This window comes from Aspergillus alliaceus (genome assembly GCF_009176365.1).
Source record: "Aspergillus alliaceus strain CBS 536.65 unplaced genomic scaffold BDW43scaffold_58, whole genome shotgun sequence".
NCBI classification, from domain to species: domain Eukaryota; kingdom Fungi; phylum Ascomycota; class Eurotiomycetes; order Eurotiales; family Aspergillaceae; genus Aspergillus; species Aspergillus alliaceus.
Genome location: NW_022474741.1, coordinates 214,491 through 236,915, shown reverse-complemented (window position 1 = coordinate 236,915; position 22,425 = coordinate 214,491). Strand labels below are relative to the sequence as shown.

The 22,425-nt window shown below is 48.9% G+C and overlaps 4 protein-coding genes across 4 annotated transcripts; 2 read left to right on the top strand and 2 right to left on the bottom strand.

Annotated features, from left to right (window-relative positions):
- The first annotated feature begins 236 nt into the window (after window positions 1–236).
- BDW43DRAFT_289878 (thioredoxin family protein) lies at window positions 237–974 on the top strand. The gene is made up of 3 exons (XM_032043446.1): window positions 237–284; window positions 338–413; window positions 472–974. The coding sequence occupies exons 1-3, from the start codon at window positions 242–244 to the stop codon at window positions 764–766; spliced, it is 414 nt and encodes a 137-aa protein (XP_031895807.1). The 5' UTR covers window positions 237–241; the 3' UTR covers window positions 767–974.
- A 3,906-nt stretch (window positions 975–4,880) lies between these two features.
- On the bottom strand, window positions 4,881–6,981 carry BDW43DRAFT_315468 (class I SAM-dependent methyltransferase; the record flags this gene model as incomplete). The annotated part of the gene is made up of 3 exons (XM_032048064.1): window positions 4,881–5,560; window positions 6,336–6,387; window positions 6,460–6,981. The coding sequence occupies 3 exons, from the start codon at window positions 6,979–6,981 to the stop codon at window positions 4,881–4,883; spliced, it is 1,254 nt and encodes a 417-aa protein (XP_031895806.1).
- An 839-nt stretch (window positions 6,982–7,820) lies between these two features.
- Window positions 7,821–15,127, bottom strand: BDW43DRAFT_315467 (uncharacterized protein; the record flags this gene model as incomplete). Its single annotated transcript, XM_032048063.1, has 3 exons — window positions 7,821–14,534; window positions 14,655–15,032; window positions 15,101–15,127. The coding sequence occupies 3 exons, from the start codon at window positions 15,125–15,127 to the stop codon at window positions 7,821–7,823; spliced, it is 7,119 nt and encodes a 2,372-aa protein (XP_031895805.1).
- Window positions 15,128–17,524: 2,397 nt separating this feature from the next.
- On the top strand, window positions 17,525–20,329 carry BDW43DRAFT_303536 (flavin monoamine oxidase family protein; the record flags this gene model as incomplete). The annotated part of the gene is made up of 4 exons (XM_032045430.1): window positions 17,525–17,540; window positions 18,675–19,027; window positions 19,233–20,039; window positions 20,114–20,329. The coding sequence occupies 4 exons, from the start codon at window positions 17,525–17,527 to the stop codon at window positions 20,327–20,329; spliced, it is 1,392 nt and encodes a 463-aa protein (XP_031895804.1).
- Between the last annotated feature and the right edge of the window lie 2,096 nt (window positions 20,330–22,425).

The window sequence follows — 22,425 nt, the reverse complement described above, 5'->3', positions numbered from 1 at the left end:
TTGATTAAGTTATTTGCATACTAACATGCAGTGTTCCTGAGCCGGAATTTCTTGTCTCAAAGCAAATATCGATCTGCATCGAGAATTTCCATGATATCAAGTTTGACAGGTCACCCTCTTCATGACCGTATCCGGTTTAGCGCAGCACATGGGTCCTAGTCTTGGAAGGCCAATCAGAAGCAATGGGAGGGAACCTCATTTCGCCCCTCCACCAATACACTGGTGTCAACATTTTGCCAAAATGGAGCTGAAGCATATTCTGATCCTTACAGCCATCTATATCGGTATGTTTTGGCCCAATGGCCCAATTTGAGGTTTCTGTTTCTGACCTATCTAGCTTTCCGCATCTTCAAGAGCCGTACCTCTGACCCAGCAGCCACCATGCCCCACGGAAAAGTCGTCGAGGTTGACAAGTATGAACTCGTACTCTCCAACCATATTGTTACATTGACTAACTCTCGATTCTTCTAGCCCCGTCATCTTCAAAGCCCTCACCTCCTCCGGCCCGGTCGTCGTCGACTTCTTCGCAACCTGGTGCGGTCCGTGCAAAGCTGTTGCCCCCGTCGTTGGAAAGTTCAGCGAAACCTTCACCGATGTGCGCTTCCTCCAGGTAGACGTCGATAAGAACCCCCAGATCGCGAAGGAACTGAATGTGAGAGCCATGCCGACATTTGTTTTGTTCAAGGATGGCAAGCCTGCGGGACAGCCGATTGTGGGTGGAAACATGCAGGCCTTGGAGAAGGGAATTAAGGAGCTCTTGGCTTAGATATTTCATGGGAGAAACACGCTGGTTACGTCTTATCTACATATGAGCATGTCAGGCACTGGGGGTGGATTATTGTGATTGTTGAGAGCGGTTGATACCCGGAGTATATCGAGCCATTGAAAATACTATACCTACCTGTCCGTAACATATAACCATTACTGATATATTTAATTCATCTTTACATGGGCATTTTGCCATGCTAACATCACTGTTTGTCCGGTGCATTACTGTGTATTAACGAGTCGGCGTCGCTCTTCCTAATGTTGAAGACTGCAGTAGGATATTCGATGTTGACTTTTTACTACCAGGTCGCCTTGGATCAGCTGCTCTAGCTGTAGATTTGAAACTGTCTTCAGGTTTGAACAGATACCTCCAGAAATGTTAGTTGGGCCCAGATAATCACGGTTGTTTGTCCTACCTGTGCTTTCGGATTCCACCTATTCACTTCTGGTTTTATATCTTAACCTAAGCTGGGTTCCCTAAAAGGTGCAGAACGTCATCACTACTGTCCAGGAAGAAAATCCTTCCACTTCCAGTACATTGGCACCTGTCCAGGTGCACATCGAATCAGACGATTCGATCGAGCAGGCCTTTACTGAGGTGCAGATAGAATATTTACTGAGGTAACCAGGCCCAGAGACAAAAATAGCTTATACAGGCCCTGGGGAAACGAAACTACAGGGCCGAACTGCGATATCAACCCCAGAAAGGATAGAAACTCGATCCAGTAGCAGGAGTAGCACCAAAACAGCCCACTCACTGATACTATTAGCTAAAGTTTAGGCATATAGCAATACAGACCTACCTTAGTCAGATAGGGATCCAAGACTCACCTAAGTATTAGAGCAACCAGGCTCTATAGAGAACAACAGGTCATTTACTAGTTAAATACAGACAATAGTACTACTAGAGACAGGCTCTATACAGAGCCCTAATTACGGCAGGAGTGCCACTGCCTAACAGGAAGAAACAGACCCAGAATACTGTCTCTTTAAGAACTAGAGAGCTACAAAGGCCCTAATAACCTTCTTTACCGTAATAAATATTGAATACTTCCGAAGGGAAGCAGCCAGGGAGATAGATAAGATTTATAGGGATAACCTTAGGGTCCTAGAGCTAGTAAATAAAGCAGAAAGTAAAGGGAAGGAATAGTAGAAAGGGCAATATAGATACGTCTAAGTGATACCTAGCAGGTAATAAACACTGAGAAGGGCATAGCCTAAAGGCTCTGGCGCAGATAGGCGGCTCGGGCGAGGAAAATGACTGGAATAAACATACAAAGTCAAGAGAGCTGGATCCAGCCTGGCTGTGAATATATCTATTTATATGCGCCAGATGCCTGGGATTCTTCGTACCCGCAATGTTGAACGATATTACTGGGCTTCAGCTGTACAGATAACTCGACGTGATTTTCAGGGGCAAAAAATACGGACAGCCAGCGGTAAACAGAATACATCCCCTAATCGATGCCGTCGCGGCGGAGGGATGACGATGGACGTTTGCAGATCTTATCTTGGCTGTTCGAAGGCACCCTGCCACATTGCATGCTTGGATCTGAGCCCATAACTTTCGAAGACAAGGATATGAGGTCTGCAAGTCGATTAACTCATCCGCCTGGGATTGTAAAAACTTCGCTTGGTTGCAGTGGATCCCAGGGGAGCTCCAGGAAAGACATGCCATGGGTCATCTCTAGTTATATCCGGTTATCCTGTCGTCCTGTTTCCAACGCCAGAAGAGCATCACTAACGTGCAGGAATTTCGAAGGCAGGGACATTCTTGTATCTGAAGTCACGAAGCTGGCTTTTACCGATAACTAAGCTGGAGTCGTTATACAAGCGAGGATAGTACAATCATGTCTTGGGCCTAGAAGGATAGGATCATCGCCTATAATAACACTGCTTGGGTTACGTTCAGCAGTACAGCTGTCCCATATAGCTGCGAAACATTTAGGCTTGTCAAAGATGGCCTAAAGCGTGAATGTGCTAGAAAGAGAAAGGAACTTCTGGCGCAGGTCTTCCCCCGTGCGGAACCACGTACGGAAAAAAGAGAAACTATGTTAGGAGAGTATGGTTGCGTAAAGGAGTTGCAGGAGAAGGCTCAAACGAGCATACAGAAGATATTCGACGTATTAAATAGAAAACTCAATCTCGTGCCTCTTTGGGATTTCGAACACTGCGCCGAGACGTATCCGATTATCTCCCTTCTCGATGATTCCATCCTTTCAATAGTAGCTAATAGCATCCGTGGTGTAGCTGTGGACACTACAAGGGCTTAAGAGTATCATAAAAGATCCTAAGAGGACATGTCCGCATACAACAGTTTTCGGGCGGCGCAAGGATCCAACAGCCAGCAACAATAACAAGGGATGAAATATTAAACTGCAAAATACCGTCCCATGCCGAGCCATTTGGAGAATTTAAAAGAGGAACGCCCTGCCCTGGGCCCGTAGATATCTTGCCAAGGTGATGGCTCATTCCTCATCCGGGGTGGTTACGGAGCAGGTCTCGACGTCTTGTCTAGGGATCGGTAGGCCGAATCTTGGGATAGCAAATTCTATTGGATCATCAATATCTATCTCTTCAATCAGGTTCTTTATTATTCCCCTTCCTTTTAAGCATTGATCCCAAATCCTCTTGTCACCTTCTATTGGTTAGTATCTTGTGCAAGGCGGACATACTTAAGGTTCTGACTCTCGGGTGGTTCGTCTCTAACATGGCATTAAGTATAAAGCTCTATACAGTATGCTTGTAGCGGGAGTTTACAATTTAACGTGATCACGCGACGGATTCTTGCGCTAAAGCCCTCCAACATAAGACGCTCCCGCGAACAAGTGCGTCTCTAGATACAGGGCAGGACCGTATAAGCCGGAAGTCCCCATCGACCGACACTGCTTGCCCGCGAAATGATGACACTAGTGATCGTTTTGATTCTCCCGATAGAGAGCTTATCATCCGGTCTGACTCGCTTGCACTCTCTAGAGCCCCCAATCCCTGCTGGCTGCGCAATTATCTGTACGCCGTAATGCCTTGGCCCCTGTCGTAATGCAAGCTACGATCGTGATCACAGAGACGCGGCGCATACTGGAATCTGGGATAGCAAGTATACAGTTATTTGGCATTGCTCCATCCTATACAGGTTGACTGCTTGAATTAAGTTGAAGTATGTCAGGAGTTGGCTAACTCACATGAAAGCTCTCATGAGTCAAAGACGGATCGCAGGCCTGATCGCACGACGCCGGTCCACTCATAAGAAAAAGGTGGTGGTGAAGCGAAACAGGCGCGATGACGGATCAGTAGAAAAAAATACCTCATTGTCAGAGGAGCCGACGGCTTGAGAAAGAGCGACGAGAATGAGGGGAACGTAGTAGTGAAGGGTCTCAACTTCAAGCAGCGCGTGAGTGGTGGTTTTACGGGACACGCACCTTGACAACCCTATACTGTTCCCGGTAACTCGCCGTCACCCAAGAATACGAACTATTTTGCGGTCATGAGGCAGAGATTCAAAGCATGAAAATTAGTTCGACAGGCTCTTACTTATCTCTTCATTGACTAAGTTATGCGTACATAACTAACTTGGGCTGGTGAGACAGAAAAGAACACGTCAGCCAGAAGATAGGAACGCGGGGTTACTGGATGAGATCTATGATCTATTGGGGTTCAATGTGGTGAGGGGAGTTTCCTAAATCTGGCTTTAGAGAACGATCATTCAATCTTGTACACGTCGAGTTTGATCAGTGACTCGCATGTACGTTATTATGCTCCAGATGGAGAGCTGAACGACCACAAGTGTAGACATACAAAAGTGAGATATTGGGCACCAAGGGATGGTCATGGTAAGAAAAGAGTTGACAGTTATTCGATAACGACAAATCAAAAGATGACTTTCATCCTGTCCACACTGCTAAGGGGGCTTCAAACCCAAGGTGTATGAAACGAACCACCAAAATCCCTGACCACAGGCTCGACTCAGGAAACTATGGGCACTATGTTTTATTACCCTGACACATTGCACTCGTCCCCAGAATCCTGCACCACAGCACCGCGTTCCTAACTTTCTGGGCTAAAGGTCGACCATTTCAATAATACCCTCCCCCCTCACCGAGCTTCAGAAACTGCTACATAGACGGCTTCTTTCTTGCAAGGATGTAGTAATGTTCCTCCACATCCACGTGCACTTCCGATGCCGAGACGATAGGGCGGAAGGGGATAATCTTCTCCGATTCAATCGCAAAGCCGTGGGTAGCAAGGACCTTGTGCCACCCTTCCCTGGAGAAATAGGTACCGCTGACTAGGTGTCCCATAAAAGGAAAACTCGCTTCAATATGTAGTGGTTGCGCTGCTGCCCCATTCGTGATATCGGGTGTCCGCACTGCAGAGGACAGGATCGTACACAGAAGAATAATGCCGTCGGGAGCAAGCCACTCGGAAAATTTAGCCAGCGCCGACGCAGTATCGTCGGGCCCTAACTGAAAGAGAGAGAGCAGAGCGCACACCGCGTCAAAAGGTAAGTTGGGCGGCGTATAAGTCATCATGTCCGCCTTTTCGAAGCTGGCTCCCGGCACCTGCTGCCTGGCAATGTTCACCATCTCCTGCGAGATGTCGATACCGACCACGCTGTGACCAGCCTCAGAGAGGGTCTCTGCGACAGGCCTGCCGGTGCCACAGCCAACATCGAGGACACGACTCTGAGGCGGAAGAAGAGGCAAAAGGACGCGTTTGATCACCTCACCTTGCCCAGTTGATGGGCCATAGGATTCCTCATACCGCTTGGCGACAGCGTCAAAGAGAGCCTCGGCTAAAATCGTCATCGTCAAGATTTCCTACCCAGTCCGCGTAAATTTCGCTGGTCCAGAAAAAAATTGGTAAATAATGGTTTATTCGTGCGGGTATATATCTATACATAAATTGAACTAAAAGACTCAGGCGCTACAGAGACAAATTTGAGCGAGTGGTAGCACGGAACGAGGGTCAGCCCGCATACCGACTCACGCGCCGATTATACACCTAGGTCCGGTCATGTGTGCCTTTGCATTCTCGCATTCTATGCATGTCCTCTCAGAGAATGTGCATTGTCAGCGCCACCCCAATAGGAAGTCAGCATCGTCAAGGTATTGTGATACCTGGAAGCGCTGGCCAAATGGAACGCGGTATTGTGTAACTACTCCTTGCCTGCCGCACACCACTTGGCCGAATTTGGCTACTGGGGCGAAATTGGAGATGTTGTGAGAGCTCCGCAGGATTCTAGGTGCATCTGTGCTTCGTACCACTTGGTGGCGAAAAATAAGACATCTAGGCATGGAACTACGTTGTCCTTAGGTGCTATTGTCTAGGTGCGCCGAAATGTAGATATCATTCCATGTAGCTTTATTATCGAAACAAATCCTAAAGGAAGCTGACGAAGCCAAATACGAAACAAATACCACTTATCTCGATCGATGTCGAGGTACCACTAGCTACAATGCTCACCCACCCCAGATGTAAGGCTTAATTGTGATGGTTGAGTCAATGCGTCACAATACTTGGCTATCCAGAACGACATCTACACTTTATGCCTGCCTGCCACAACACACTGGAGAAGAACCAAGTAGTGTCATGGAAGAGGGGCTTAAACGCATGCGAGCACTGCAGCTAGTTAGTAAATGTTTTACCCAGTCCGCATTGAAGAACGCGAAGGGAGGTTCGAGAAGAACATACATCTGCTGGATCGAAAGAGATTATAGTCCGTTCCACTGGCGTCTCGTACGAACCCGGAAAGTCGTTCCCTGGATGCCGCACAAGACAGAAGACATGGGATGCTCCCAGTCGCCCCAAAAGTTCCGCAAATTTGGCCATGAAGGCTACCTCAGTAGTGGTTGTTTGAGGAACTGAATCGCCCTCTGCATACCGGAACTCTGTTGGTCGAACTTTCCCATCAGGACTCACACCCCAAATAAGGGGGTAGATATCTTTGACGCCAAAAAGTGACTCGCTGTTCCAGGGTACCGAGCTTCCTTTATAGTCCACCAGCTTCTCGTGCTCAGCTAGTTCAAAGTGCCGGTGAAGGATGCCCAACCCAAAATGGTTCTCCATCTTGTGCTCATGGAAGAAGTTATAGAACACGTCCCTTACCAGCCTATCGCCGTCGATGGACTTGAAGTCCTCGATAGCTGACTCTAGCAGTGAGAGCTTCTGAAAGAACTCGGGACTATAGTCCTCTAGAATGGTTCCTAGTGTCATCTTTAATTTTGCAATATGTGAAGTGCGTTTCAATGACTCGAGTTGTTGTGGCTAGCTTTCTTATATATTCTAAGTCAGTTATATACTGGTTGGGCTACCTCCCCATATTTGGTCGTGTATCAGAGTCCCAGCTTTGAGACCACTGTCCCTTTTACCCCTACATTCTTAGGCTTGTGTTCATATTTCCCGTTGTGAGAAAATGTAGACAGAGTGAGCCACCCTTGCAGACATTTCACTTCCTGAGTGCTACACAACACAGCCTCTACGAACTCATCGAACGCAGCAAGACAGGGTGAGTAATTTCTGCAACAAATGCCTCAGATATGCATATAGGAATGTAGGGGTAGATAGGGGAGACTGTTGAATGGCCAAGCCCTTCTGTACATGACCGAGACGGATTGAAATATTGTATATGTAGCTTCCATTAACCATGCTTACCATGCTTCAATATCCCCCAAACATCCAAATCTGAAAGGTAAGTTTTCTCGGCGGTATGTGGCCCTTTGTCTATCAATGTTCTCTTCATCGCGCCTCTACAGCCTCTATTCCACCACGACGACCACATTGTTGTAGATTACCTTCCCTAAAGAGGCAGACATGCATGGAGCTGTCTATCCCAGAGGCATTTCTGGTGTATTAGTGGTATTCCAATACATTCTACACCGAGTGAGCTACTGAATAATGTAGTTACTGTCATGATTTTAAGGATCTGAGCTGGGGGGCATAGAATATTATATTGGAGATATAACCCGCATTGTTGACTAATATAGTAGTAACAGAAGAAGAAGAAAAAGAAGAAAAAGAAGAAAAGAGAAATAAAGTCATATGTAGGCAGATATTCAAACCCGAGAACGTGTAAAACCTGATTCCGTTGATAATGTCATCTTCGTCGATCCACTCAGCGTAAAATACCCCGTCCGCTTCAGAAAATGAAGGCTCTGCTGCAGCGCCACCACCAGCTGTTCCCGTCCGGCCCGGGGTGCCTCCCAGCCTGGTGGTCTTTTCCCTCCCAGGCAGCCACCATTGGATTCAAGTTCGTGAAGTACTGGTTGCAATGGGTGCATCGGTCCATCCCGCTCAAGCGCAGTATGAACCGCATCCAGCCAGCGTTGCCTGCCCATCGGAACAAGACTGATCTCCAGGGTTTGACTGACCGTGTCCCAGAAGTTCGAGACAAGCACTCCATCGTCCAAGTTGGCCACTTTAGGCTGGCCGCTTTGCTCTGTCTGCTTTCCCTCCGTCAGGCAGGGGGCAAGGACGGCGAAAGCAACTTGATCGACCCCGGCGAGCGGAATCCAACAGTCTTGCTCATCACCGTTAAAACCCCCAATCTGTAAGCTTGTGTAGACAACTCTCCATATGAAGTCATCGGTGTTGCAGATTCCTGCATAGGTAGATCCAATGATATACCCGGGCCTAATAATTGAAAAATGGCCATGGGAATCCGGCTGTCGTGCGACGTCCCTGATGAGAAGCTCTGAAACAAATTTAGTCTGGCTATATGCAAGCCCCTTGGCAAGCTGCGATGCTGTCGCCTCGTCACCATCCACCTCCCATCCACTATGCCCTTCCCCACCGGAGACATAAATGAAGGTGGGCGGCGGAGCAGAAGCGGCCCTAACGGTATTGAGTAATTGCAAGGTGCTCAGAATATTAACAGGCTCTAATGCAGCATAGTCCGCAGTCCAGTAGACTGCCGCTCCGTTGTGAATAATCACGTCCACACTCGTTTGAATAACCTCCCACTGCGATTCAGTCAGGCCTAGGTGTTGCATGGCCAAGTCGCCGACCCACGCTTCGATACGAACCCGATAGATCTCCTGCCACCATTTCGCTCGCTGCGCAGCCTGGACAATGCGCTGCATAGCGTGGGCCTCGTCCTTCGCACGCACGAGCACGTGTACCACAACAGCCTGCGTCCTCATCAACAGCTGATGAAGGATCTCGATTCCGAGAAAGCCACTTCCTCCTGTGAGGAAGACCCTATTGATGCGGCGTGCTGGTGCTTCTGCCTTACGAGATGGGGGACCATAAAGCTGCGGCCTCAAGCGGTCAATCTCTGCCAGGAGGTCTCGGAAATGGAACATCTCGGTTTTCTGCATGCCACCAGAGAGGATTTTGGAGGCTATAGTCCGGACCGTCGTCCCACTGTGCAACAGTTGCTGAAGGGACAAAGACAGGCCAAAATCATGCCTCAGAAAAGTGCTTAGCACGACAAGCTCGATGGAAGTTAGCCCAACACGCGCTAAGTGTACATTCATGCCCTTAACTCTCTGCACGAGGGTAGCTGACCGGCCACGCAGAAGCTCCTGGATCTGTTGATTAATCCGCAAGGCGATGGACTCGTCTGACCGGAGCGGTACTGAGTCTGCTCCCGTGGTGCTAGGTTGATAACGGTGGAGCTGTGAGTCAGATAACCGAGACACCGCCGCTTGGAGTAGCTTCAGGTTGATTTTGCCCGTAGTGGAGAGAGGCAGTCGATTGATGGGGAAGAAGAATGCGGGGATCATGTAAGATGGTAGAAACGCCATCAGGCGCTCCACAGCAGCTACTACCTCCGCCAGGAAGGATTCAGTTGGGGGAAGGATAATATCTGTATTCTGATCGCCGTATGCTGCGGGCACTGATTGCAAGTTGGGCCGAATAAAGGCCACAAGCAGAGGGTGTAGTCGACCAGAACCAGAGGGGAGAACATCAGCCACAGCATCCTCTGCACTATGAAAGCAAGAACGCACATGGTAAGCGACCTCAGAAAGCTCAACCCGTTGGCCATGGATCTTAACCTGAGTGTCCTTCCTCGCGATGAACGTCAGGCTACCATCGTTGTTGTATCGAGCCAAATCCCCGGACCTGTAAATGGGGCCGTAAGACGGACCTCCCAATTGTTCTAGCCAAGGGAGATGTGAGAGGAACGAGGCCCCAGTCTGTGTCTGATTGTTCAGATACCCTCGGGCAAGGATATGCCCTTCAATCAAGATCTCGCCAATTGCCCCTATCGGGACCAACATACAGGGATCGTCCGGGGCGACAAGCCAAATCCGACAGCCAACCGCTGCCCCAATGTTTCCGGCATCTTCCACGCTCCGAATATGCTTCACTGTGCATGTTACCGAACATTCAGCCGGTCCATAGACGCAGTTAAGCATCACGTGATCCTTCCATCTCTGGATATCCTCGGCAGTCACAGCCTCGCCACCAAGAGTTAGTGTCTTCAAGCCAGGCACGCTGCTTGGTTGCAGAAGCCTGGCAAAAGAAGGTGTTAGGTCCGCATAGTTTGCAGTATATCGAGCCACTGCACCCGCAAAGTCGCCGAGGCGCTCGGCTTCCGACGGGATACACACGCAGCCGCCGAGCATCAGTGTTGCCAGATGATCTGCGATGCTCACGTCGAAAGCATACGATGCGAACTGAAAGACACGTGAGTTCACCCCAACTCCTAACTTCGGACCGTGCGCCAGGACACTGGTACAGAAGGCGGCATGCTCGATGAGGATCCCCTTGGCCTTTCCCGTGGTACCGGAGGTGAAGACTATATATGCCACGTTGGAGGAGATGGGAAGACGCGGCATCCAACCTTCGGTGGCTGAGAGCTCAATACAATCCTGATCGTGACACGCAGGAAAGGAGTCCACAAGTATACAATTCTCCTCTAACTGGGACGCTTGCTCCCGATTCAAACGACAGGACAGCACAATTCGGACTGATGCGTCCTGGCAGATAGACCGTAGTTTTTGCATTGGTTGCGAGGTATCGAGGAGTATAAACGCACCTCCAGCCTGAAGCACCGCAAGCATGGAGACTGGCACCCACTTAGACTTTGCCATATAGATGGCGACCGGCTCTTCTGGCTGAATCGCCCATCGCTGAATCAGCTGATGAGCAAGACTGGCCGCTAATGCGCAAAGATGTGAGTACGTCATGCTACCATCCCAGGCACAAACTGCTGGAGACCGTGGTTGCGCTAGTCCCTGCTGGCAGATGAGCGTATGGATGCACGTCTGGGACTTCTTCGGTAGAATCTTATTCCAATTACTCAAATCAATAGCATCATGCGGATTTAGCGATTCGAGTCGCGAGATCAGTCCAGTTGGTCTCTGAATGACTTGCCAGAGAACGTGTTTTAGCTGTTGCAGGACCCTTTGCACCATGGGCTCAGCGATTATATCGGCATCAAAGATGGCCCGAACGCCAATCTGATCCCCTCTGGATTCGCAAATTAAAGTCAGCGGGTGACTGTTACGTTGTTCTTCCATGGAGGGGTTCTGCCATCGATCCCCCAACAACAACAACTTGTCTGGGTCCCGTTCCTCAGTCGGCTGGATAACCAGCAAGTTCTGGAAACGACTTGCCGTGGATGCGTGGTGCCCCAGGCCCCGGATACGTCTCAAGCCGTAGTGCTCGAATTGAAACAATGTGCTCGCACGCATTTGAAGGCCCTGCAACGCTTCCAGCGCCGTTTGATTTGGGCAGATCTTGACTCGTAGCGGGAAGATGTGAATCGTAGGGCCAATAATCTCCAATATTCCCGAGACTGGAGCTCCCCGGCCAGCAACGACAAGACCATATACAACGTCGGTGCACGAAGTGTACTGAGCGAGTGTCAATGCCCACGCAAAGCGGATTAATGTTGTTACAGTGAGACCTGCGAATGGTTCTGGCAGGGTGCCGATCCTGACACTAGTCTTCAACACATGCTGCGGGCTGGGAACTCGATGCGGAGTGCGAGCCTCAGGAAATGGAACAAGTTCTAGGTGCTCAAACTCGGCACGCCAGAAGCTTTCATAAGCTTCCTGGTTTTGGTTGAGCAAATAGTGAACAAACGAAGAGAAGAGTCTGGTCGGTCGGGGCTCCATTGTCCGATATGCCGCCTCTATTTCTTCTTCAAGAATGCGTAGTGACCACCAATCATATACACTGTGATGGAGGGTCAAAATGAGCCGACTGCCATTGTCCGGTGTTCGGGCAAGGTGAACTCGAGCCAAGGGGCCACCTGGGTTCATCGGACATTGCAACAACTCGCACAGGTAGGCTTTCAGAGACGCCGTGTCGACGAGGGGGGGCAATAGTGAATCCTCTCGCAGCACTACCTGCAGAGATTTCAGTCCGATCTGCACCAGCCGGGTTCGTAAGATTGATTGAGATTTCCACACTGCGGAAACCGCTTGCTGTAAACGGTTCAAGTCGGTCGTTGCAGGCAGTTTGTAGACATACTGGTCTATGTAAGATCCCGGCCGGCCTACCATCTCAACAAGCATAGAGGTCTGGAAAGGGGATGTGGGATATATGTCTTCGATTTGGGTGGGTGGGACTTTGCACGCTTGCGCTGCTTGGACTATAATGTGCTTCAGCTCTATGGCTGCTGGGGCCATAGAAAACGGCGGGACAATTTTGGGATCGACACTCTCCGAACACTTAGGCATCATGCAGGCCAGGTCAACAATTCTGGTAGCTCGTATAACGTTATCGAAGGTCAGTTGGAAGCCTTCTTCACGAACGTAGCTGATTAACTTCATTACAGCCAGCGAATCAGCACCGAGCCCAAAGATGCTCTTCTTCAGGTCGACCTCGGAGGGGTGAAGATGTAATATACGTCCAATATGTTTGCGTAATGCCTGTCTCTCCACACGAAAAGAATCTTGTAGCTCCCTTTCCTCTGCTTCTGGTAGTGACGTTGTCTCATAACCAGGGGAGAATGCAGAGTGCGGTAAAGCTGAGGCTGCATGGCGAAGTGCCTGGCGATCGATCTTACCCGATCTGCTGAGAGGGACATGCGATAGACGAATGAAGGTAAAAGGTACCATGAACCGTGGTAGCCGCCGACGAAGCTCGACCACTGCCGAGATCACCCGGTCATCAAATGATACGTCGCGCTTAACGAACAGGTCGTCAGTGTGCTTTGGGATGTTTCGTTTCCCCGCCTTTGGCATTCCTTCCTCCTCTAAATACAAAAAAGCAACTAAAGCAGACTGCTGTTCGTTGTGGTTCTGAGGCCGGATAACCATGTCCACGATGGTTGCGGTAAGGCCCTGAAAACATTGGAGTAGCTGACCCTCGATTTCCCGTAGATCGACACGTTGGCCATGAATCTTGATTTGTGAGTCGTTTCTACCTAAGTACAAGATAGAGCCATCGTCTTCATACCGAACAAGGTCCCCTGTTCGATAGAATCGGTTGCAGGTCGTAGAGGGGAACCAACTACACCAACTTGGAGCATCCTCCGCATTCAAGAAGGCATTCGAGGTATCTGCCTTGCTTTGGCTAAGGTAGCCCCGTGCCACTATCGGTCCCTCAATCAAGAGCTCTCCGATAGCTCCAATGGGGAGCAGACGATTGAAATTCTCTTTATCCACAATCCAGCATCGGCAACCACAACCATAACCAATATTTCCAGCCGAAATAACTCCCGACTGCACGGTCGAAAAGACAGAGCACTCTGCCGGGCCATATGCACACACAAGCTGCACAAAATCGCGCCACCTTTCCACATCATATGTAGTGTATGCCTCCCCAGTCAGAATAAGGGTCTCCAGACGTGGTAGGCTCCTTGGCTCGAGCAGCCGCGCCACCGAGGGAGTCAGTACGGCGCAGCTGACACCCATGTCCTGCATCATTGGGGCTAGTGCATTCATACGCTGAAACTCCGAAGGGACACACAAGCAACCCCCGGAGAGAAGTGTCATGAAAATCTCCGAGATGCTGACGTCAAATGTGTATGCCGCAAAATGTAACACTCGCGAGCTCGTGCTTAGGGCGAACCGTTTCGAGTGTGCAAGCACAGCAGTGACAAATGAGGACTGTTCAACAACAATACCCTTTGGCGTCCCCGTTGTTCCAGAGGTGAACACTGTATAAAGAATATCACTCCCTTTTACCGCGGGTGTATCGCCTACAAGCATGCTGGATGGCTCCTCAGGCATGTCGATAATGGTGGTGATGTTTCCACGATCTACCACCACAACCTTACCCGGAAACTCTGTGGACAAGTCGGCATTTTCACTGCTTGTTAGCACAGCTTTTGCCTTTATGCTACTTACCATGTGACGCAGACGGACTGGTGGGAGTGAGGCATCAATTAAGAGGAATCCCCCTCCGGCCCGGACTACGCCTAGAAGGTTGACAATGTCCCAGATAGAACGTTGCATGTAGATAGGTAGAATAATGTTTGGTCGTACAAGGAGGTTGTTTCGGAGTGCTACCGCTAAGGTCGAGGACAGATTGTCCAATTGGCTATACGAGAATTCTCCATCCCACGCTTGGATGCTTGTTTGACCACGGTAGCTTTGGAAGCAAGTGGCGAGAAGCTCCGGGAGGCACTGGCTAGAGCATGTGGGTGGCACTGAATTCCATTTCGCAATCTGTGTCCGGCCCTGAGTACATAAGATTGGAATATCCTTAAGACGCTTAGGACTACCGCCTCTCATGACAGCAATAATATGAGCAGCTGTAGAACCTATAATCTGAGCTTGTGTAGAAGTTATCTCAGACCGGCTGTATATGAGTTGAGATCCCATAGCCTTTCCATCTGCGTCGACCACTAAGCCAATTTTAACATCCTATAGACTACCAGTAAGCATGGGCGGGCTTAGGAGTGTTGTATCTAAATGCCTTGCCTCGTAAGAACTTTCTGGCCACGGCGTGCGCTGGCTTTTCATGAGCCACAATCCAATTATCACGCACCGGTCACACGGGGGATCAGCCCAGTACGAGGTTTGAAGAATTGTGTCAGTATTTTGCAACTGAGCAAGCAAGTCCCCAATGCTTGTCTCACCGGTCACACGAATTGTGAAAGAGTAGCTCTTATGGACATCCTTGGGTTGGAATTTGGATCCATTGAGCTGATCGCCCCAGCTGAGAGTCAGTCCACATTTGATCTCTTCTAAGTTCCACCACTGGTGAGCCACCGCCACCAGTGCGACCTTGGCAAGTTCATCTGGACTCAGTTGCCTTCTTCTCTCTGTTCCAGAAGCCTCCGACTTCCATTCAGTGCGGCCTATGTCGAACAGCCCGATCATATCACTATGTTGCACCTCTTTTTCTACGGTTGATTTATTCTATAACTCATGTCAGCCAAAGCCATAGAGCCTTGCTCTTCCCCGCATATCTGGTAAAGGACAAGTACATTGTTCTTTAGTAGTATGTTGGCCATTGTTGTGCTAGCCCGGCTAGGGCTAATGATGGAGCCCATCTACTCAAGGGACAGAGTAAAATATAACTAAGGCGCTGACCAAGGAGAAAATATATTTCTTAGAAACGGTGGCAGCAGTAATACCATGTAGGTGGGATCTTGCGTTGCCCATAAACACGATTAGTCGGTCCGTATGATTTATATTGTTTGATATGAATACGCATGCCCGCGGATACAGGGCTGACGCCATTAGTCCTTGCAATGGAATTCTTCTAGGGTCACGCGCAGAATGTATGGAAGACTTACTTGGGCTTACTCTGATTGACTCTTTCAAGTATATATCCCCCACGTTTTACCATAAAAGCTTCTTATCAGCTACGCTGCCTGCAAGGAATGCAGGCAAGGCGGAAAATTGGCTCATATTGAGGTCTTGTCCATAACGGGAACAAGAAGTCCAATTGGCCAACTTGTTCACCGCTGTTAGAAAATATGTTGCTGGCAATCCCAAAATCTATTTGATCCTACTGTACGAGTCTATGCATAAACAACTAGGGCATCTTTTTTACGGGTTTTATATTACGCTTTCGTGCTGACAGTGTAACAGTAGCATGTAAGTATGACCATATGACAACGGTACAGCTTTTACAGAATTGGGTGGACAAACCAGGTTTCCAGGATCTCGAGTTGCTCATGATATGGTATTGCAATGGAAGGGATTGAAGGCATTTGTCGGAGCCTTGCAATATGCTGCGGCTCTGGCAAGGTATCGGCGTGACCCGTGCAAATACTTAGTTCTCCTTGAACCCAGTGTTACATTGGCCAATTCCTCATCTACATATGTCCAGACCGGCCTGTTTAAGGAAGCTCTGGCGTGAAGGTTTACAATTCAAGGGGCTTGTGCTTCCTTCTGGGATGAGCATTGGTCCTTTTCACTCAACGGACTCGACCGATGAAAGCCCACTTTGTACGAGGAGGGTCAGCTGCGGGACACAGACCCCTTGGAATGCTGCCGTACATATATGATTATGTTAGGGGTAGATGTTTTTGCATGTGTTTGTTTCTGCTAAGTGCCGTTCAACTTCCTGTAATGTGGACCATATATCCGTACGTCGTCCCTACAACAGAAGAAAGGCGTATTCTTCCTAGTAACAAGAAAGCAAGAAGATAACAGGATAACGAAAACAAGGATAAGAACTGGAACATGGATAGCCCCACTAATCTCTCCGATTTAGCTTCTGAGGTGAGCCTACACGCACAAATCTTGGAGCGAGCCTTGAAAAAGCAGAGCCCTTGCGAAATCTTGCAAGACCCTAGAGGGCCAAAACCCTACCCACGTTGCCCTGCGTCTGAAACAATCCAACACAGCCGGGCGGCATTAATCAATGCTTCGATGGAGCTATACCGATTGGCCTTGGGGCCAGAGGATTGGCTGAAGATGAGTGTTACTTACGTGAGTTTGGTTGAGAATATCCTTTGTTTTGTGTTCCGTTTCTCTTCTTGTTGCGTTTCGATACTCGTAGCCGTGATGACTAACACAAATACAAAAGTCCAAGTATGATATCGTTTCTTTGCAGGTGATATGTCATTTTCAAATAGCCTCCGCGGTCCCTATTCCCGGCGAGATCTCGTACCACGAGCTCAGCTGTAAGGTCGATCTCCCCATCACCCGTCTGCAGCTGGTTCTAGGCTATGCGATAACCACGGGTGTATTCCGCGAGCCCCGCCCCGGCTACATCACCCATACTCCCGTTTCAATGATTTTGGCCCGTGATCCCGAGTTGGCATCGTGGGTTGAACATAACTGTGACGAAGCCTTTCCAGCAGCAGCTAAGTTGTTGGGTCTTCTTCAAGATAACCCAAAAGCCTCGGATCCTAGCCAGTCGGCCTTTAGCGCGGCATTTGACAACCGTGGCGGCCTCTTTGACCTGTACGCCCAGGAGCCTTGGCGTGGTGCTCGGTTTTCTCGAGCTATGAAAGGAGTCACAAGAGGGACTCTGGACGCGGAGCACCTGGTAATAGGTCACGACTGGGCGTTACTCAGAAATGGCGGGGTGGTGGTTGATGTAAGTACAACGAACTCCATTTCCTTCGCGGCTTATTTCTAGGAGGATTGAGGAGCTGCTTGTTATCTTAACTGGCGTATTCTTGATCTAAGGGTTTTTGTTCCTGCTAATGAAAGTCTGGGGAATTTGGGTTCTTCTTAGGTAGGGGGTTCTTTAGGCCATCAAAGCGTGGCGATCGCGAAACACTTCTCGCATCTCAAGTTTATCGTGCAAGACGTGGATGACTTTTCTGAACCTTGCCATCATCTGGCAAACGATCAGGGTGTTGGCTCCCAGATCGAGTTTCAGCAAGTGAGCTTCTTCGATGCCAACCCAGTCCTGGGCGCTGAGGTCTACCTCGTCCGCCATGTATGCCATGACTGGCCGGATCAGTATGTCGTAAAGATCCTTCGAAACCTTATGCGAGCGGCAAGTCCAACATCCAAAATCCTGATCGTGGATAGTGTAGTGCCTCCCAGGGTGGATGAACGGTGCTTTATGGAACGTTATCTAAGGTGTGTACTATCATCCCGTAGGGAAAGGGGAGGTTTTTCCTGAAATTTCTGTCCTTCACCCGGGACAATCACATTACTGTTACTCGTTGAGTAAATTTCTGGGCCCTTTCCACAACTGATAACAAGAACAGAAGTATTAGCCTGCAGATGAACGTCCTATTCAATGCCTTGGAACGGACCGCGGAGCAATGGGCAAGTGTCGTTCAGCAAGCAGACCCTCGTTGGAGCATTTACTGCATCACCACACCACCGGGTAGCATGTCATCCATCATTGATATCCGGCTTACAGAGAAACGATCGTGTAATGCCAGTGGAACAAAGGAAAGGTCTTGAAACTGTCGTTTTCAGATTACCGTGAGAGTGGTTGATCTAACCCCTAGTATACATTGAATGCAGTTAATTAGGGTTTAACTTAAATCGCGAAATAAGCCTCATACAGTCCCATACACCAACGTATTATTGTACAGTATACAGTATTCTAAATGATGGCTGCGATATTGATGCATCAGTCGTCGAAGTAGCAGCGTATAAACCCTCATTTACCTGGCCCCCGGCTGGCCTAAAGCATAGTGCCTTGCCTGCTGCAGGATGAAGATATGTAAGCCACGTATCCCCATTTCCTGCACCAGCAGTCAGAGGCCTACCAAATATTCTCTATGTAACCCTCTACATCCATTCCCAAGGCCTAGAACTATTTTGGTGGTTCTACGAGCCAATACCTCCATTGACCATGCAAGGCACGCAACCGCAAGGCTCGGTATTGAAAAAAGCCAGGAATGTTGCAAAGCTGAAGCAGGTATGCAGGATCGCCAATCTTTCGAGCGGGGAATACAAAAATGAGAATGCCTCAGGCTTTCCCCGCAGATCTCTTGAGCTATTTTCAATTATTGTTGGTTCGTACGGTTAAACATCTCTTAAAAAATCAATAAGACAAGCCCTCAGTTGGGGGCACATATCACACATCACATCCCCTCTTCGGACGACACAAGATGACTACTACCTCCACCTCAGATGGCTATCTGTACTCGGAAACAGGCCTGAAGGCCGGACTACCTTCCGAAAGTGTCATATCACCTCCACAGAAGATCGACCGGCAAGTTGACATATGGGATGTTGCTGTTATAGGTGCAGGTTACGCCGGGCTGGTGGCTGCTCGGGATCTCACTTTACGGGGATGTCGAGTTTTGCTCGTCGAAGCTAGAGATCGGATTGGAGGCCGGACCTGGACATCAACCATCGACGGGTACCAATATGAGATGGGAGGTACCTGGATTCACTGGTGCCAGCCGCATCTCTTCCATGAACTTTCTCGCTATGGGCTTACGAAGGAGATAATGTTCTCACAGCAGTACTCAGACAATGACGTACTGACCACAATGTTCAGCGGAACAAAAAAGGATATAAAATATTGCGAGTTAGTATGAGCCCCTATAAGCAACTCCTCTCCCCCGAACAGACACGACCCTTTCAGTTATTTGCACTTCGTTCCCAACATGACAAGGAAAAAAAAAAAAAAAAAAAAAAACCAACATAATCTGGCCACTAACCTTTTCTTTCCCTTTGATGAAGCGCGTAATGACGGCCAAGGTATTGAGCATCTACTGTGATATTGATGGGTGTCAGGCGCGCCGCGTTATTCCCCTACCGCATGACCCAGCAAGCCGAGGTGAAGTGGCAGAGAGATGGGATGCCTACTCTGCCAGTGATCGACTCAACCAAGTTAGGTCCCAATTATCAACAGAAGAGATTGCGCTCTTGCAAGCGATTATCATGCGCACTGGCGGAAGCGTTGACCTGGAGAAGATTGCCTTCTGGGACATCCTCCGCTGGTGGGCACTCTGTGGGTATGATGGGAATGGATTGGCAGGAAGTACAGCCTTGTGCCGGCTGAAGTGTGGCCAAACTGCTCTGGCTCAATCCATTTTTCGCGAGGCCTTAGACACTGGCTATTTATCGTACATGTTTCAAGACCCCGTAGTTCGAGTGGATCAGACCGACAAATCTGGCGCGACAGTCCACTGCCTCAGCGCAGAGGTTTTTCGAGCTAAACGTATCGTTTGTACTATTCCATTGAACGTCTTGTCTGATATATTGTTTCGGCCCTCCTTGTCAGCGTCCAAAATTAGGGCCTTAACCAGCGGCAGTATTGCGTTGGCTAGTAAAGTCAACTTTGAAGTGACGGGTTCTGGTCTGAGGCAATGGTCTGGCATCGCCCATCCAGCTTGTGGAGGGATCAGCTACGCATGCGCCGACGGAACAACTCCAAGTGGAACAACACATATTGCTGCCAACATATTTCCAATCTGCCCAGAGAAGGATATCGAAACAATCAAAGATGCCCTGCTTCGCATCAAGCCGCTAGGAATCAAGAAAATTGTTCGTTATGGCTAAGTTATGCCCTCTCTTGAACTCTTATCATTGCGGAGCACTGACTCAACCCTTTTGGTTAGGTCTTCCACAATTGGGCCACTGATGTTTATGCCAAGGGTGCTTGGACAACCTTCAAGCCGAACATGTCGCGGGAGTCCCTCGGCCCTCTTCAGGAACGTCACGGTTGGCTATTTTTTGCAAACTCGGATTGGGCGGATGGTTGGCGTGGATTCATCGATGGTGCGATTGAACAAGGGATGAAGGTTGCAAAACAGGTTGCAACTGAGCTCATATAACACGATTACAATGCAACCACATTTCACTTTTCTCGGATTTCCTCCGCACATTTGCCAGACATTATATTATAGTAGGTGGGAGGTAGGATCTATCTATTTCTTGAAAGATCCATCCAATATGGACTATTCGGATAACGAGGGTGACTGTTGGAGTTGAACGGAGAGCATAGATCGAGTTGGATTGAGTGTTTCGGGTTTGAGAGAAAGATCTCGTTGGCTCAGCAACTAGTGCCTTGCCATGATATGACTCTTTACCCCGCAAGAGAAGAACAATCGTCAAGCATGCTGGAAGTCCTGTACGAGAGACACAGTCAGATAGACAATAAAGCGTTCCTCCCGCACTTAGTAGGCTACATCTGTGTAGCCGAGATAGCCTTCGCTCTACCCTTCTTCCCCTGTAATCATTACATAGTTCAACCTGACCCGTTCGACCCGGTTGTATCAAGCGAGTGAGGTCCAAGCGGCCGAGTATTTTCAGTCATCAAATGTATATATATATATTCTATTTAACCCCTGAGGTTTGTTGATCGTTGGTGCCTTATTGAGAGTCCCAGTCCGCCTGAAGCCCTGTGGGACGCCTTTACCAAAGTCACACTGCGCCACTCCACCATGCTGCTCACCTGGCTGACTGATGGCGACATTACCCAAGCGAATATCGGCTTTCTTGCTAGGGAAACCCCCGCCAACACCTACCATCAGGACAAATCGTATGGAGGTGAATGTAGCTGTCATTCGAACAGCCATCGTAGCGGCGATGCTGGTTCCTATTTGACCAGTAGGAGAGCACACCATCACCACATTATGTTGATTAATGTGGCCAAAGGTATAGAGAGTATCCCCCCGAAGGGCTTTGTAGTCTGGCCCTGTCATGTTCCTCATCTAGCATTTCCTGCGCTGCGGCCAGCTCGATGGGTAGGACGCACACCCAACTTACACTGTAGTCCTCGCAGCGAAGACGGGCCCGTGCCATCCTAAAGGAATAAATTGGACAGAGCTCCCTTCGTGTTGAATAAATCGAAGATGGGTGACCAAAAGGCGCCTTTGCAGATGTCAATCGGTCATGCTGTCAGTCTTGCAATGCAGCACTAGCGACAAGATTGGGCAGCCGCCACGAGCCGACCGACCGACAGAGTGGCAATAAATTCTGGACTTTGAGAGTGTCGACTAAGTCCTGTGGCGCCAGCCTAATGCGATTTGCAGAAGAAGGGCTATGTGCAGACTGCTGTCAGAATAACAAACGTCGCCAGACAGGGATACGCGATGGTGCCTGAAGTGCCTGATAAGGAAAGTCGTCAGTGGCAATCACCGATATCTAATTCACGGCAAATATCAGACAAACAATGCTCAAACAATGGTTTTGCAGTACGAGGTATAGATCATATAGGAAGATATATCATCTTAGGGCTCTATGTGGGGATCATACTTCCTACTATCTACAGCTATCCTACCACTAACACCTAAACGCTTGTCGGCCGGATCACCCTACTGGCTGGTCCAATCAGGACCGCCAGCCGGAATCCCCAGCCAACATATCATTTCCTTCCTCAATATTCTTTTGAAACCCAGGTTAACCGTCACCACTGTCCAAAACTTATCTTTTTTTAAAATTATGCTATATAAACTTCATATCCTGTACTAGTATATACAAGACATATGAATAAAAAAAATAAAATCTACATCTATAATGTATAAGCTAGCCCGGGAGATACTTTCACAGAGTAGAATGAATTACTCAAAAAACAGTAGTGTTTACCAACCAGTCAACTATATCTGACTACTATATCTATAATAATATGAGACTATCCCTAACAACTCATCACTTTCTTCAATCTCTGCATCTACGTCCCACAGAATCTTCGAAACAAATTCCAGTTTAATATTTGACCCTCAGTGTCTGGTCAGCAACGCTCACCGCAGTGGTAAAGGGAGAGACAGATGTCTGACGCCTAGTCGGAGGCAGCCATTTGAGTAGCTGAGCTGTTAGCACAGGATCAATTGATCCGCATGCGGTACCAAAGCAACTAATAGCAGTAGCTTATATCTAGGCTTTATAATCATGGCGCCTAGGCCGAAGCTCTGAAATGCCTAGCATCGGG

Coding starts and splice junctions, on each gene's coding strand:
- BDW43DRAFT_289878 (XM_032043446.1), top strand. CDS start 242: ATGGAGCTGAAGCATATTCTGATCCTTACAGCCATCTATATCG. Junction 285..337: donor CCTTACAGCCATCTATATCG/GTATGTTTTGGC, acceptor TGACCTATCTAG/CTTTCCGCATCTTCAAGAGC. Junction 414..471: donor AAAGTCGTCGAGGTTGACAA/GTATGAACTCGT, acceptor CGATTCTTCTAG/CCCCGTCATCTTCAAAGCCC.